The 16,731-nt window shown below is 44.3% G+C and overlaps 1 protein-coding gene across 3 annotated transcripts in view; it reads left to right on the plus strand.

The window, feature by feature from the left end:
- Positions 1-16,731, plus strand: part of SGSM2 (small G protein signaling modulator 2) — a 44,110-nt gene that overhangs the window by 7,583 nt on the left and 19,796 nt on the right. For all 3 annotated transcript variants that reach the window (XM_014964083.1, XM_014964173.1, XM_014963995.1), the window contains exons 2-8: positions 8,675-8,837; positions 11,546-11,707; positions 13,635-13,702; positions 14,241-14,386; positions 14,800-14,934; positions 15,396-15,520; positions 16,148-16,215. In XM_014964083.1, the coding sequence (XP_014819569.1) occupies positions 8,675-8,837; positions 11,546-11,707; positions 13,635-13,702; positions 14,241-14,386; positions 14,800-14,934; positions 15,396-15,520; positions 16,148-16,215 (867 nt within the window). The remainder of the gene's footprint in view (positions 1-8,674; positions 8,838-11,545; positions 11,708-13,634; positions 13,703-14,240; positions 14,387-14,799; positions 14,935-15,395; positions 15,521-16,147; positions 16,216-16,731) is intronic.

The following is a 16,731-nucleotide window of genomic DNA, read 5'->3' on the forward strand; positions in this document are numbered from 1 at the left end:
TGCTCACAGAGGAAGGACTGGCAAATTCTGAGAAACAGAATGGTCCTTGGGTCCTGTTAACATTTTAGAACCAATTCAGTATGTGACATGATTACAGTTAATTTGCAAAACACTTGTTAAGATTCTACCAAACAATTCAACAGTTACTTCCCAGTTCTCATTAGGTGCTGTCACAGCTTCCTGAAGCAGATGAGTACTCTGCTCATTTTGGAGGTGGTAGACAATAGGAAAGCAATTGTGTGGCTGTTTTCTCTGCAGCCACGTGCTTAGTTAGGGATAAGTTAAGATCTTAAGTTTCAGGGTCTGTAAACATTTGTAGGAGTACAATCAAATGGCTTCAACCAAAATCATGGGTACGTCTCTGTCAAAGCTGGCAGTGGAAAACCAGGAAACCTTTGAACATGAGTATGGTTGGTGACTGCTCAAGACCAGATATCCCGGTATTCCAGGGACGGATGGCCTGTCGAAGTGCTGGTTAGGAATCTACGCTGCTCACATACATAAGGGTTAACCACAAAAAAATGTGGTTAGTTGTGGGACTGTTTTCTTCCTTGGTCTTATGATGACTTGTTATCCCATTTTGCACAAAGTTAATTGTGTTTGAAAGAGAAGATCTAATTAGGAACCAATGACTGCATGATGCTGGAGCTTGTGTTCTGTTTTTTCTCGTTCAGGACCTGAAATCCAAGCAATTATCAGAGTCACCAAACGTCACGATTGCCAGCCCCAAGCAATGAAAAATCATGAGTCAGAAATCTTTTCCTTCATGGCCCTAAATTACAAGACTGGGTTAAAGTTCATGACAGGAAAATAAAATCAACTGAGAAATAGAAACGTATTTCTTAAATACATTTCTTATCCAGATATTCTTATGCAGTGGCATGCTTCAGGATGGTAAAGCTTTTAGAAGACTATCAGATACCCATGGCAGACTTGCAGTAAAATTGTGGAAGGCAGCAGTGTGGAAAACTCTCCTTTGTTTGTTTTTAAGGTGAGAAATAAGTCCCTGATAGAAGCCCTTTCTCTGCCTCCTATTTAAAGTATAGCAACAAAGAGTTACCAGATGAAAGGAGCAGGAGATGCATATGGATCTCCTCTGGACCTCGTTTTTGGAGTGTCTGAGCATCCACAACAGGCTGTTCCCATCAGTTTCAGTTGGAGTTACAGCTTCCGACATCAGTCCCGTTATGGAGAGGTGCTTTATGCTTTGGGGGTTTTAGGTGAGTCCCTTGGGGCTTCTAAATAGCACAGTACTCCTAGGTTTGACAAAAAAAATAATTCACTTTCCTCTCTATTTTTCCTTATCTCACAGAAATGTGAGTTATGGAGAAACAGATGTAAATAACCATTGTCCAAGCAGACAATTCATTGGTTTAGTTCTTGGCTTTCTACCCTTGGCAGTGATATTTTTTAAAAATGTAGCTAATCTGCTATGGAAATCCAGGTGTCTCATAAACAAAAAATGAGCTTCCCTGTATTACTACTACTATTTGGAAAACAAATGGGACATTTTTAGTGATGAATAATGCTTGTAAAATAGTTTACAGAGATTCTACCTCACTTCATAAACACATTAGGCCGAAGAGAGTGCCAGATGATCATAACTGGGGAGAGGCACATATTTTTTCACACAAATTTAAAAGATTTTTGATTGTGCTCCAAAGATGACTCCTTTAAAGTAATGAGTGGTGTGCTAGAGAGGAGAGAGGAGAAAAAAAAAGAGTGAATATTGGCTCTGATGTGAAATCACAGTTTTTGAACTGCACGTGGTTTTAGTTTGAGAAGTGAATATACTCTGTCATGCTTTTTAGAGCACTCTGCTAAACGTTTTACTTTAGTCCTGGGCCATCAAATTGGATCACATTCAATTATTTAGAGAAACCTCAGTAATTTTGATTTACCGTTAATAGTGTTTAATGGAAACACTTCTGTTTTCTGAAGGTTATTGAGTTCTTTGAAGCTTAATGGTCAAGATTTTAAAGGGAAGCAGTCACCAACTTCCAGCCCTGATGTTTCCCAGCCAGAGCTATCTTTAAAACTGAGGGTTGTCCATGTATTTTTTTGTGTCCATGTCCATGTATTTTTTTTCCCCAGGGATTTATTGAAAATATGGTGTCTGTATCCTGTCTGTGTGCAGAGAAAACACAAGTAGCTTGAGCCCAGGTGAGCTTAGGATGATACCTTACTTTACTGCTGGACTCTGCAAAGCAGAGACTGTCTCCCCTTAGACGGTTGCTCAGGACCTAGTTCTATGCAGTCCTGACCACAGATAACATCTCTTTGTGCTGTTGTAAAATAAAAATAGTTGGTATTCTGCTAGCAGCTGTCACCTTGGTATTTTCCTTTGCATGGATTCCAAGTGATTTCTGTCAATGACAGAGCATGCTATAACTTGGTAATAAAATTGGTTTCAAACTGGGCAGATCTGTGATTAGCTAGGTAATGCAACAGCAGCTGGAGATCGTGAGCGTCTGATTGCTTCTTTATCATCCTCCTCTTTTCACTTGGTCTTATTTTCTTCAGCCTCATGAATTCAATTCCCTGTGCACAGTTTCCATGAAAACAAGGTATTTAGCTGCAGTATTTCTTCCTGTCTGAGGAAAAACTCATCTGCTAAATAAACCCCATAAATAATCTTTCCACAGGCCTTCTTTTCTCTACTTACCACCCTCCCAGCCCCGTCCCTAAAGCTCTCTTATTTCACACTCCATTAAGTCATGTCAAGATTTTAATAAAGGCAAAAAAGGGGAAAACTGAACCTGTTCATCTGACTCTGCAAGAAGTAGCCTTGTTGAAGTCATAAAAAAGGGACATTTTTCCAAAGCTTGTTGGGGACCGTGATTATTTGGACTGTAAATCAATAACATATCTGCACTTAATTAAATTCAGCGGTGGATACTGCGGGGGATGTTCCTCAAAACTGGCTGCAGTTAATGAATTTTTGGATGGCTGCTGTCAGCTGAAGCATACAGGGGAATTACCTGAGCTGTGCTGATTTATTCCAAGTGCAGAGTCGCTCTTCCAGTCTATACGTAATGAATGTCTGCGTTTTTCTGTAGCCGGTTTTTGTATGTATTTGTCGTTGTAAGTCTAGTGACAGTAGGCGGGCTGAGGATCCCCTTGTGCTCAGAAAGCTTCCAGAAGTTATTTACCCATGCGCATGCAGACATAGACATAAAAGCCTGTGTGTTTGTGTACAAACTCCCTGTTTCTACACAAAACTACCTGGTGATGTCTTCCTGATGTTATCAGATCCTCCAGGAATAGCTACATCTTCATCTCTTTTTATGTCTTTTTAGAGTGTCAGATTCCAAAAAGGGAAAAATGGTTCATTTTCTTTAAAATAGGTAAATAACTTTGTTTTCTTGTCCCAAAGGTTCTAACTATAACCCCTGAAATGTGTTGTGTACTGTCTTTTTTGGCAGCAATCTGAGCTCTTGTGTTCTGCAGTTTGCAACTCCAGGGGGATTACCTATTTTTGGTTTCTTAAAAATAAAGTGGGTTTGCAGAAGCTGATTTACTGAACTCTCCAGCTCTCCTCCCCCAGAATAGTTCTCCATCAAGGTTATTTTTTCCCACCCCCCAGCTCTACCTCATGTTCTTCATGTTGTCTCCATGGCTTTCTAGTTGGGTTTTTTGCGTGTGTCTCTGATTGTGATTGTAACACGTAATTTATATTGATTTCAACTGATGGCAGATGTATCCTGGTGCAGTGTGGGAATGGGGAAGGGGAGTGTTTGTACACACCGTACCCTTTTCTCTTAAAATTTCTTGTAATTTCTGAGACCGTCCAGCAGAACAGGAGGGGGGTATGTTATATTCAGGGTAACTGAGTTAGTTCCATTCGTTCTCACCTATTCCCACAAGCCTATATGGGATGAATGCCGAGAGCCTGCCACGGAGAATTGATTTAAATCAGAGAGCTGGCCAAGAAACGCTGCTAATTGCCCTGCAGATGACCAGAATGCAAGAGGCATGGGCAGCCTCACCGCAGAGCGATGGGCTCGGGGAGGCCTTCCTGCACAGGAAAGGAGAGGCTTTCCCGGGGAGATGTAGAGGTTTTCAGGAAGAAGAGTTTGTAAATGCTGTTTTATTTCACTGTAAAAAGTGTACTTTTACTGTTTCAATCCAGTGCTTAGAAAATAGTAAATCTAATTTTTATGATTGGTTTAAAACAGAAGAGAAACAGAATGAGAAGAGGTAAGGACGCGTCCTCAAATACCTTGTATTTTCTCTCTGTAAAGCCCTTACAGCACCACTGTCAAGGTCCTAATGTGACTTGAAGGTGGCCCGGGCTGGGACTGTAACCTGTACCCACATCTCAGGGTGCTTTGCACGTGGGGCTGGACATGGTGCATTGATCTCATCCCATGGAACATACGTTCTGAGGCAATCCAGCAGCTAATTCCAGTGTCTCTTCCCCTGCAAATAACTGCTACACGTGTATTACAGGCAGCTGGGGACTAATGTTACGCCAAGTCCTTGTGATGAGAAATGTCACAATGGAATAATTAAATATTGGGGCTTTAGGGACAGGCACTGTGGAAATTGCCCTCTGTGGCAGCTGCAACATTTATTAATAATTAAAGCTGTGCCTGCTGTGCTTTTCACTAAATTTGTTTCATTAATATTTTATTGTTTTAAAGAAAGAAAAAACCCCAACAGTGAAGGTGGGAAGAGAGCCTGTTTCCTAAGCAACAGCGATGCACTTCTTTGCAGTTATTTTTGAAGGCAGGTTGCTTCATTTAAGATTTGGAACCAATTATTGCTGCATTGCTCCAGGCATCCGGAAAGCTGCCTTACTTTTTTCATTTTCTTTATTTCTAATTGAAAGACAGAGCGAAGCAGCAGCTGGGTTAAGCGTTGTTGTGATGGTTGCTCGGCAGGATCTATGGCTGCCACGTGAAGAACATCCCCATGCTGTCATCCCGCTTTGTCCTTCCTGTCCTGCTCTCCCTGGCCTTGCAGAACCCCTTGGGCCACCGAGCAGTTCTTGTCCCCACTGTGGCTTCTGCTAAATCAGAGTCACAGAATCGCCGTGGTTGGAAGGGGGAGGCTCCCTCTTCCTTTGGGTCGCAGAGGTGTCATCAGCTCCCACTTGTGTGTCCCCACAGGCATGGCCTTTGCCACCTCCTGATGTCATTTGACTGCAGCGGGTGGTTCCTGGTAAAAGGCGATGACTGAGAGGGGTCAAGCAGGGATGTGCCCACGTGTCCTGGTCCTCCTTCCAGGGAATAGCACCGTGGTTAGGATTTTGTGCACAGTATGGATGAAGAAGCAAGGGGGTGGCTGTCTTCTGAGGCAGCAGTTCTGGCTGGGAAGTACAGCAGCGTGGGTAGCAGTGTCAGACTTGCTGCTCAGTAGCCTTGGTTGATGCCATCAGGCTTGTATCCTGAGAGAAGAGGAGCCTGCAGAAGCCGAGGCCATTGACATGTTCCACTGTTGCCCTGCAAGAGTTCAGTGAGTCTGGTTTTTGGTTCTCCTGGGCTGGGACACCTCTGGGTTCAGCTGGGGCAGGACCCTCTTTGCAAACAGCGGTTGGGAACGCTGGGTCGGTCATTCCAGGGGAGCCTGGGGCTGGCACAATGGTCCTGATCATGGAGGGGTTAGTGGTGTGCTCTTCTTGGGCATGAGATGGAAAGGACAAACACAGTGACTTGCTGTCCATCTCACATTTCTCCTCTGCCTCCAGATAAACCTAATTCCAGAGAAATGCTGATAAGTGCCTTGACCCTCAATTCCTGATGATAAGTCTTCTAAGTATTCAGGAATGGCATTCTCTCACTGCAAAAAGGGGGATAAATTTATACATATTTTCTTATACTTTTTATCAGTCTTACCTATATGTGTTTGTCTGTCAGTATGTGTTTATACAGTGCTTGGTGCAGTGAGACCTTAGTCTAACACAGAAAGTTTTTTAGGATTAGAATACTCTATTTATCCATCCGAGCAGCAGTTTGTCAGTCCTGCTTAAAGTGAAACTGGAAGGTAATAGCAATTATATGAGGGATCACAAAGAAAAGTGAATCACACTGTTTTTCTCAGAGAGATAGTGGGTGTAAAAGTGTATGAATACCTTGTTGAACCACTAAGTGAGGCTTTATTTGGGTTACAGCAACATGGGAATAACACAGATGGGCCAGTATGTCTTATGTCCGCTTTCTAACACAGCAGCAACTTTGTCCATTTGCCCTGGAAACAGAAGAGAGTGTGGATTTGCGTAGCATGAGCAGTTATGCTGAAGACATCAACTGAATGCTGTGAATGCTCAAATGCTCTTATTTAAAAAAAAAAAAAAGACCCAGCAACAAGAGAAAAACCCCAAATCCTTCATTATCAGTAGGTACATGATCCGTGCCATTTCATTTCACCAGCTGTGCTGCTTTCCACAGGGCTTGCCAACCTCCCCAGTTACTCATTGCTGGGGGGGTGGCTCCGTGTGTGTAGGGTTTTCCTGTGTTGGTTTGAATTGTCCCCGTTGTTGGAGCCTTGGCAGAAGCTGGTGGCAGCACAGTGCATCACGATCTCTGCTCTCGGCTTGTTTGCCGGCAGCGTTTGCGTGACATGTTCCAGATTAGGCAGCTTGAGGAGAGGCTGTTAAGATGGTACATATTTTTTGTTTTATTTTAAGATTAAATTGGAGATTCAGTGGCATTGGTTCTCGTATTGGTTGTGCAATAAGGGAATGTATCAAATTAATTCCAAAGGATTGGCTGTCTAAATAAACTTGGGACTAGGAAGGAGGAGAAGAGAGAATGTTGACTTCTCCGTTTTACAGAGAATGAATTCAGGGTGTACCATTAGAGGATTTGACTTTGCTAACTCAGGTTAGTTGTATCTCGATAAAAACTGTTAAAAAGGAGCAGTCCCAAATCCCTGAGCCATCAGTATTTAATTCCACTGGTTGTCCCAAAGGAAAATTAGGGCTTTCCATGGAAATTTTATCTTCTGACAGATTTTATCTAATGTTACTTAGCTTAAAAACATCTGCCTTCACAGTCAAAAGCAGAATAGTGGCATGGTTACCCCATATTGCATTTCCAATTTGTTTTTCTAGTGCTGTTTTCTCCACTCTAAGAGCAAATGTTTGTGCTTTCTGAGCACACATTAGGTTAATTTGTGTGGGGAGCGATAGCAGGAAGCCAATTAGAGTTTTCTTTTTTTCCAGTGTGATAAGACACAAAATGTGAAGTTATTAATACCTCATAAATGCCTCTCTTAATTTTTTTGTTCATTCAGCAGCTCGTTCCTCAGCCTTGCAAAGCAAAGAAATAGGGTACATAGGACTGAGGTTAGTTTCCAGGGACTGGAGGGTGAGGATGGGTCCTTCTCAAGCGCGTCTTTCAGGTACCACAGGATTTGGAGGCTGCTGAGGATGATAAGGAGGGAGGTTCTTCAGGAAACACTCAGCACCTGAAAGTGTCGGGCTTAAAGCACAACAAAATACCATCTTCTTTCAAAACGAGCTGCTGAACCTTGGGCGGGATGCAGTGTGTATGGGAGCAGATGGAGTGCCATTTGTTACTCGTAACGAAAATTTAATGTGGCAATTCTACCCGCGATGCACCGCAGGGCAGCCTGCTGTTGTTAGACACGGGAGAGCAGCGCTCGGGTGCTGGGTTCAGAGCCTGGGGCAGGGCTCCTGCCTGCCTGGCTGTCAGAGAGCACACCTTGCAGATAAAGTTGGGGTTTTTCCCCTCCCTGTGAATGAACCGGTCTGTTCTCCCTCATACCTTTTTATGGACAGTCGTGATTGGATGAGTCACCTGCAGTCTCGGTTGAAAAGCTGATAGACAGGGAAGGCTTGAGCTTTATTTTGCTTTTTATTTGTGTTTATCTTGCTTCTTTTTTTTTACTTCTGCAAATCAAGACGCTATGGGGTCACTAGGTAGATGAAATGATACCCAGCAATTGACTGCACGCCAGTAGTTGGCTAAATATAACAATTTCTCATGTTCTGCATTTGGAGATCAGGTTTGAACCTCAACTGCCTATAACTTACCTGAGGTGCCTTCTTGCCAGTATCACACTTCACAGGCCAGTGCTAAAATTCCTGCAACAATTTTAAAAACGAGCAGCAAATAATAGGAAAGTATGACCTTTTGAAAAGCAGTCCTTTTCATTGCAAACACCAGACCATATGGACAAATACAAGTGGGAGAAATGGATGCAGCAACTCACAAAGATAAATAGGAGCCTCCGCTCAAAGCAGATCATCAGTGAAAGCAGATTCCTAACTTCTTATATCTTGAGTTGGGGGACATGGGTCTGCCACGAGGAGTTGGGAAGAGGTTTTGCCTTTGGCTTAATTTTCAGAAGAATCGGGAATTCTTTCACGGTGACGTGTAAAATGGAGTGGAAAATACTGGGAGATGTTTCAGTCCTTTGGTTCATTTATGCACTGATGTTATTGCACCTTACAAGGTGTGTATTGCTGCAGATCAGACATGTGCTTCATCTGATTCTGAGATCTAGTCTGTCTGTCTATCTTGTCTGTCTGTCTGTCTCTTCACCCCTCTTCTCTTCTCTTGACTCCACAGTCTGTCTGTCTTTTCACCCCTCTTCTCTTCTCTTGACTCCACACCTGAGCGGTGGGTGTTTGCAGGGGTGTTCACCGAGGAGAAGACCAAAGGAGGGTCCTACCCGTAACGTTGTCTCCTTCCCTTCCTTGCAGGGGTTGTGGAAGCCTGTCTCCTGCACATGCTGAAGCGCAGGGCTGCCGGCTTCCTGCGGACCGACAAGGTGGCCGCCCTCTTCACCAAGGTTGGCAAGACCTACGCGGTAGCTGGAGAGGTGTGCAAGAAAGTGCAGGAGCTGCAGCAGCAGGTGGAAAGCAGGTGAGGCTGAGGTCTGAGTATCAGCAAAACTCATACCACATGTGTGCAGCGTGGGGAGGATGAGGAGACGGCTCGGTACACGCAAAAGGGTCTGGCTTGGCCATGTCTGTTAAAGCTTCGTGTCTTTAGTGTCTGTAACTCTAAGGCAAATGTTTTAGCAAAGGGGCAGAGTTTGGGAATTGGGTCTTTGGTGTTTTGTTTTTCTTCCCAGTGCAGTGGATCAGCATGTCCAGCCCACGCCATGCAACAAAAGTGAATAATTAGTGATTTTAGAGAGTTCTCACACCCAGGGTATGGGGACCATTTTGGACTGTTGGTGGGAAGGGATGTGGGTGGCAAAAGGAACTGAAGCACAGACTCACTGGAAAAGCTGGTTTGGCATGCTCCTTGCCAAGCCAGTAACAGAAGAGTTGTGGGTATTATTGTAGAAATAGTTAAATTGATGGATACAAAGACTGATAGAAAGCAGGATAAGCTCAAGAAGCAGTGGTCAGCAATGAAGGCATCTGTATCAACTTGCTGTATGAAAGGCTTTGTCAAGAGACCTTCATTTCAATGTGTTGAATTGAAGTCTTCGATTATTGACAGTTCTTTGAATTAGCACTTAGTTTGCTCTGTAATTTTCTGGCATTTATCTTTATTAGACTTGTCATTATAAAACTTTGTTGTGTAGTTTTTAACAGGTACATATCTATTTTTGACATATTTTTAAATTGTGTGCCTACTGATATAGACTGGGATTTTATTAATTTTAGTTTTTTAAATACATGTTATGTAGGTACATATCTATTTTTGACATATTTTTAAATTGTGTGCCTACTGATATAGACTGGGATTTTATTAATTTTAGTTTTTTAAATGTTGGGAAGAAGGAAGCTTTCTACTGAAAATTCTCCACCTTCCTCCTCGGTTAAGAGCCCACGTGAATCCTGCTCTAACCACCAGAGACCTTGGGCTGTGTCCTCTCACAGAAAGGAGCAACTGAACTTAAATTCTGTGGTTTCTCTTGGAGAAATTCTGTGTGTTTTTCAGCTATTAACAACCACAGATTTTAAGTGCTGTAGAAAACATGCCCAGCAAAGAGACTCTATTAGGAAATACTGCAGGGGGTGGACTCGCTTCGTTGAACGTATAAAATGAGGCAGAAGTGCTGTCGCAGTCTCATTGCTCCTGAGGCTGTGGCTTAAGAAAGCCCCTGTTCAGGATGCAATTAAACACATCTGAATTCCTCGGATGTCAGTGGTGGTGTGTATTTCACAATGCACAGTTGTGGACTGTCACTGTGTGTATGTTGCCTTGTAGAGGTTCCATCATGGCCTTGTGGAGGACTAGGGACTCTGTAAACGTGGAGGGGAGTTACAGATCTCACTCAAAGAGCCCCCAACTAATGTATTTAGTCTTTGTAATTGAACCCTTTCCTGAAAGGGGACCCAAGTGCTGTCAAAGAACGGGATCGTTTGAGAACATGGATTTTCTGCTGCAGATTGGTGCTCGCTGTGGCCAGACACCCACCGTGGGTAAGAGCACGTGTAGAGCAGGCACAAAACTGCTCCCTGGCGTGATGCACATTGCAGCCACAGCCCCGAGAAGCTGTGCAGTGCCACAGCAGACTGGGTCTACGGGGAAACCATCCTGTTCATGCGGCTAACACCTTCTCACAGCATGCCCAGGGCCTCGTTTCTGGGGTGGACCTGTTGCTGTGCTGGCTGATGCCGCAGGAACAAGCAGGGGGTCTTGGCTGTGAGCAAGCTCCCAGCTGGCTTTGGATGCTCATTTGCTATAGCTCTAGTTTCTCAGTTTGATGTTGCTTATCCTTTAGTTGTCTCGTTGTCATTCTGTGGGTGGCAGGAGATAGGATCTCTGTGCCAAGGCGCTAGCACAGACTGTGCTATAGCTATATATGGTGCTTTAGAGAAAATGAAAAGATGGGCCTGTGCCCGAGCATTGCCTGATGATGGTATGGCAGGAGGTCCCTGGAAAAGCTCTGCCTGTGTTATCTCAAATCCTCCAGGTCTCAGTGGGAATATCCCTGCTGGAACTTTTGTGCCTCCTTAGGGCCGTGGCTACCTTCAGTTTGAAGGTACCAGGCAAGGCTGGGAGACAAGAAGCTTCTTTTTACCCAGTGGTTTTCCCAACTAAGTCTGAAGCTTTGTTTGATAAGAAGCAAACTGCTGTTCATTAGGTGCTACTTATTTCATGCTGCACTTCGCATTTTGTTGTTTTTTCGTTCTTTTGGGGTGTATGCTCTGCAATGGATTTACAGCCTATTCATTTCAGCCTAGTATGGGGGAGTTTTGGAGGAGCTCAAACGTTGGGCTTTTCCTAAAGCTCCAGAAGTGGAAAAGATACTTTTGGTAGGTGAGTACCTAGCCCAGCTGGAGATACCTAATATAGGCCTGTTTGGGGGGTTTCTTAAGAGCTTGTTTAGCATCTGTCTGTGAATTAGATGATCTTTACAGGCTTATTCATAATTCAGAACTGAGGCATCCTAAATCATTAGAGCCATGATTTTCAGAAAATCCCTGATGCTGGACTGACTGAACTCCACACCCCAGTGGCAGTGAGCACTGACACAGTCCTGTAGCTGGTATAGAGATATGGGGGTCAGACGCACGCTGTGTATTCCAGCACCTCTCCATGTGGCTTTTCAACTGGGGAGCTCTCTGTGAGGAAAGACTAAATTCTGACTACTTTGTCTCCTTCTGCAGGAAAAACCAGCCAAATGGGCAGGAGCCCCTTAAGAGGCAGGGATCAACCACAAGCAAAACACCTGTCCTGACACCTCAGGCCATCAAACACATCTGGGTTCGGACAGCACTGATCGAGAAAGTGCTCGACAAGATCGTGCAGTACATTGTCGATAACTGCAGGTAAGGAAAGAATCAGAAGCACAGGCACATGTTGGGCTGATGCGTTTAGGTATCTGCAGCGAGAGATTTCATCAAAAGTCTTCTACAAACTTCTGTGATCAGACTTCTGGTGAAAAGAAAACCAGTTGCACAGGCATTTAGAAAAAAATGTACTTTTGTTTTGAATCATTGACAGTCTTTCAGACTTACAAAAACTGTGAACAGCCATAGAGCTTTCCAGAAATCAGCTAAAAAACTAACGTGGGTCTGAACAGGGAGGGCCAGGGCAGAGGAACTTATTTTCATAGTATTTTCCAAGTTTGTGTTACTGTTTCCTTGCCATCAGCTTTATTTTTATGATCTATCTTGTCACTGAAAAGAGAGAGATGGAAGAAAGGTCTTTGTGCTGTTCACAGCAAACTATTGCTCTGGGATATCCAGTGCCAGTTTGGTTTAAGAGCTGTGTGCAGGAGAGATGGTGAAGGTAACTGCGTCCCAGAGATGTAGTTAATGGAAGCATTTTAATCCCGTCTATCAGTGTCTGCTGATACATGGATACACATTTTCCACATAATTCATCCAGAGACTTTTCAAGGGAGTTTGGTCTCAATTGTTCAATTACATTGTTCCATTACATTGTTCTGTAAATTGTAGATGTTTACCTTACTGTCTTCTCCAGCCACTCAAATGAGTTAGGCTCAGGTCCTTAATTGCAGGTGTGTGATTTTGAGATCCCAACACAGGGAATAAAACGAACCTCTTCATAAGGCTTGTTCTCATGCCTTTTTGTGACATTACTGCTCAAATGCTCCATGTTTAAATCCTTCAGGTTTTCTGTACTTGAGGAACAGAAGGTGGCTTAGAGTTTGAGCCCCATCTAGTGGGAGAGACAGCAGAGGATAATGGCAGTTCAAGAAATTCGGGTGTTTGAATTTCTGGCTATGTGGTTTTCTGTCAGCTCTGTCTGCTGCTATGGGAAGACTTTGGGGTCATTGCAAGAGCTACGATTTGTAGCAGTTCATTGTTCTTGACAGTGTTTCAAGATTATTCCTCACAGATGGAAGAGATGTTTAAGAATGTGTGGATCTCTTCGTCTCTGTGGAAAACTGACAAAATTGCTTGCAGAGAGTTATTGTTTGTCTCCATATTGCATTAGTGCCCAGAGCCCCAAATCAAATATGCTGGGTAAACACATTTAGCAGAAGGCAGGCGCCTGCCTCTCAAGAGCTCAGTTCAAAAATAGATGAGGCAGAATGAGCACACTGAGAGGAGGTGACTTGCTGGAGATTGCACAGCTGATGGGGGCAGAGAGTGGATCTGTAGGAGTGGTGGTCACCCTCTTAAATATAGAAGTCTGGAGCGTAGCTTTACCGAGCTGGTTGCTCTAGGCTCCTGTTGTGCTCCATGTGGATCTAGTCAATGTTATTGAGATAGTTTAGGAAATTATCTGATTCTAAAGCAGATGTCTAAAATAGGCTGAATTAATTGCTCCATAGCTTTCTTACAGTGTATTTTAATGATCTTTAAAAACAGTTCAGGACAAAGCATGCTGTTAAAGCTGCCTTACCTGCAAACCCAACACAACATGTCTTCTTTATGAGATCAGTGGATGAGCCAGTCACGCTCCGTTGGAGTTTAGAGGAGATGCATGTGTCAGTGATTTCTAGGAAATCCTAGCAACTGCTTTTCCTGTACCTGTCAAGTTCAGGAAATGCACGGGGTTTGGATCCCTTTGGTCCTGTCTCTGACTTGTGTAGATACAGAGGGTTTTTATCAGCCCGCTGTGGGAGAGACTGTATTTGATAATCACAGAAAGATTCTGTTGCTGGAATTTTTGTGTTAGCACATGTGATATTTTTAAAGTCGGTGGACTCATGCTACTTGGAGGCATAAGAACTTTCAAAAATACAAACCAGTTTTTAACTGGGCTCTCCTCTTTTATTCCTAGTAAATATTATGAAAAAGAGGCTTTACTGGCAGATCCGGTGTGTGGCCCAATACTGGCTTCTCTTCTGGGTGAGTTCTTGCAAAGTTACTTCTTAGGCTAAAGAAAATAAACTGTTTCTTAAAACATTTTGTATTATGATGGTGTTACAAAAGATGACTTTTTATTGCTAACATGTAGTTTAGCTATTTATAACAGAGTAAGTTGTTTTGTTGCTCACGAGCCCAGAGAGACCAGTCATCTAGTTTTATTAGTAATTGTTGGTTGGGTCAGAGAACAGAGTGGGACTGGCTTTTTACAGAATGCTTGCTAGCAGATTGCAGCTGCTATGGCAGGGTGTTGTGTCCTACAGGAATGTTTTTATACAACCCTAGATAATAGGACCTGATATGTTGTTGTATGCATTGTCTATATTATGGGCTTGGCTTGAGAAGGAAATCTCACTTTCAGTACTTGGCCATCATGACAAGTCTAAGTATGTTCCTGAACAGACTCAGAAGGTGTCTCTTTTGGGCTATTTCCTTAGTTGGACCATGTGCTCTGGAGTACACCAAGCTGAAAACAGCAGATCACTACTGGACAGACCGCACTTTTGGGCTGTTTCCTTAGTTGGACCATGTGCTCTGGAGTACACCAAGCTGAAAACAGCAGATCACTACTGGACAGACCCTTCAGCAGACGAGCTTGTTCAGCGGCACCGGATTCACGGAGTACACGGCCGCCAGGACTCTCCTTCGAAGCGCCCGGCCCTGGGAGTAGGTATTTACTGGGTAGCTGTTTCGGAGTTAAGGCACAGGTTGATAAGAAAAAACAACCCCAGGAGGGAGAGATCTGAATCTAGAACAACCTTTCTGTAGTGGAGCCTTTATCACAGAAGTCCATTTGGGCCCAAATGTCCTCTCTATCTGTATGTAGAAAAGTCAGAGATCCAGGACTAAATTCTGTGGCTTTTAACTCTTGTGATCTGACCAGGTAGCTCACAAGAAATTATGAGCTGCCTTGGCCAAGGGTGAGTAAGAGCCCAGGTCATTGCTCTGCAAGGTCTCCTGGCTCCAGAAGTTGTTCCACTCTACAGAGATTGGTCTAAATGTTCCTGTTTAACTGGGCTGGTGGTACAGCCATTCCTGACTGGCCCCATCTGCCTTGTCTGTGTTTGTCTGGGTGCTAGATCCGGAAGCGGCATTCCAGTGGGAGCACCTCCGAAGATCGCTTTGCTGCGTCGGCAAGAGAGTACGTGGAGTCTCTGCACCAGAATTCCCGAACACACCTTTTGTATGGGAAAAACAACGTCTTGGTCCAGCCGGTGAGTACACGGAGTTTTGGGCCAACACACACAGCTGCTGCCTGGCTGTGACTTGAGAAGGCAGCAGTGTAGGTAAGAACATAACTTAGGCTTGTCAAGTACCTGCTTAATATCCTGTCCTGAGGACAGTGCTGCCTTCCCACTTGACTCTGTTATGCTGAGGTAGATTAAGACGTGACAAACGCTTTCACTGCCCAACCAGTGCCAGCTGTGAAGGGAGCCTGTAGGGAGGAACAAACATACCAGCTATATTTCATAAACCCAGCCACCGTGCTGTGTTCTTTCCCCCTGTTTCTAATAGCAACATTAAATATCAATCCTTTTGGTGTGAAGGTTTCCCTCAGCAGCTCCTAGATAATGCGCTGCTCTGGAACTTGTGGGGCAGAGGAAGACTGGAATGTGACAATTACCCTTGTGCACCTGAGTCACCTGGATTGTCTGTTTGTTGCTTCTGTGAACAGAAAGACGACCTGGAGGCGATTCCTGGGTATCTCTCCCTTCATCAGTCAGCAGATAGTTTGACATTAAAATGGACTCCAAATCAGCTGATGAATGGAACCCTTGGAGATTCAGAGCTGGAGAAAAGGTAGTCATTGCCTTTAGGAAAGGATCAGAAGCATTCGCGGTGTTTATTTCTTGTATTCTTGGCAATATACATAAGCGTAACGAGGCTGATTTAGTTGAAGGACTTCTGAATAGTGCCTAAGTTGGGGTTCAGACAGCTTGGGTTCTGCTTCTGTCTTGCCACAAATGAAACAACTTTCCAAAGGTCTTGTAATGCACTTGGATATAAGGCCTTTTTGAAAGGAAAACAAAAGCCCGCTTTTCGGGTGTTTGAGAGAAAAGGCCCATGCCCATAAATCACATGTGCAAGACAGACCTGAACCTGCTCTCCTGAACCCAGCTACGAGACCGTCATGAAGTCTGTGCCCCGGGGTTTTAATCTCAGCCAGGGCATTGCTGTAACCTGGTGTGGGGTCTGGGGGGAAGGGGGGGTGAAGAGGGAGATTATGAAAAGGCAGGTGCCAGATGTATCCGCTGTGGAGAAGTAGTTCCTTTGCCTTTTACTTGGCTATTAATTTACCTTAATTGACCCAATTTAATAAGCAGTTATTAACTTAGGAGAGTCTTTTTATTGGGTGCTTGGAACCACAAGCACTCCTGCATATGGAAAAGAAAAAAACGTTTCCTGTGCTTTTTCCTTCCCTCTTAGTGTTTACTGGGACTACGCATTAATTGTGCCACTCAGCCAGATCGTCTGCATCCACTGCCATCAGCAACGTAAGCATAAACCTTCTTCTCAGGGGCTGCCGGTGAATGTTAATGCTGCTGCCATTTCACGTGGTGCCTGCTAGGGGTTTATTGCAAAGGGCAAGCCCTTTTTCTTCAGGTGTCTTCACCGAAAGGCCTGGCAGGACCTCCTCTGCTAACGCTGCTCCGGGTGTCAGCTGCTTTCTGTGTTCTTTGGTTTTTCTCTGGGCTTTGTTTTTTCTGAGCATCTGTGCGGAGCAGCGCTGGGGGGAAACTGTCAGCAGCAGGTATTAAACACAGAAGCTTTGGCTTTATAAGCGTGGGCCTGCACCCATCAACCACTGCAAGAAAGGAGGGGGGGAAAGCAGGTGTGAGCTGTGTCTGTGGGGGGATCATCAACCTGTAGAAGGGAGTGTGTAACCAGGGCCACCCTCTGTCACCCCCTGACCGTCCGGTTCCCTGTACCCCGTTCTGCTCAGTGCAGGGGGAGGAATCTGGGACAAAACATCTCTCCCGTTGCTTTCCTTATCACAGGCCTGGAGTCAA

Source organism: Calidris pugnax, unplaced genomic scaffold (genome assembly GCF_001431845.1).
Source record: "Calidris pugnax isolate Ruff unplaced genomic scaffold, ASM143184v1 scaffold45, whole genome shotgun sequence".
NCBI lineage: Eukaryota > Metazoa > Chordata > Aves > Charadriiformes > Scolopacidae > Calidris > Calidris pugnax.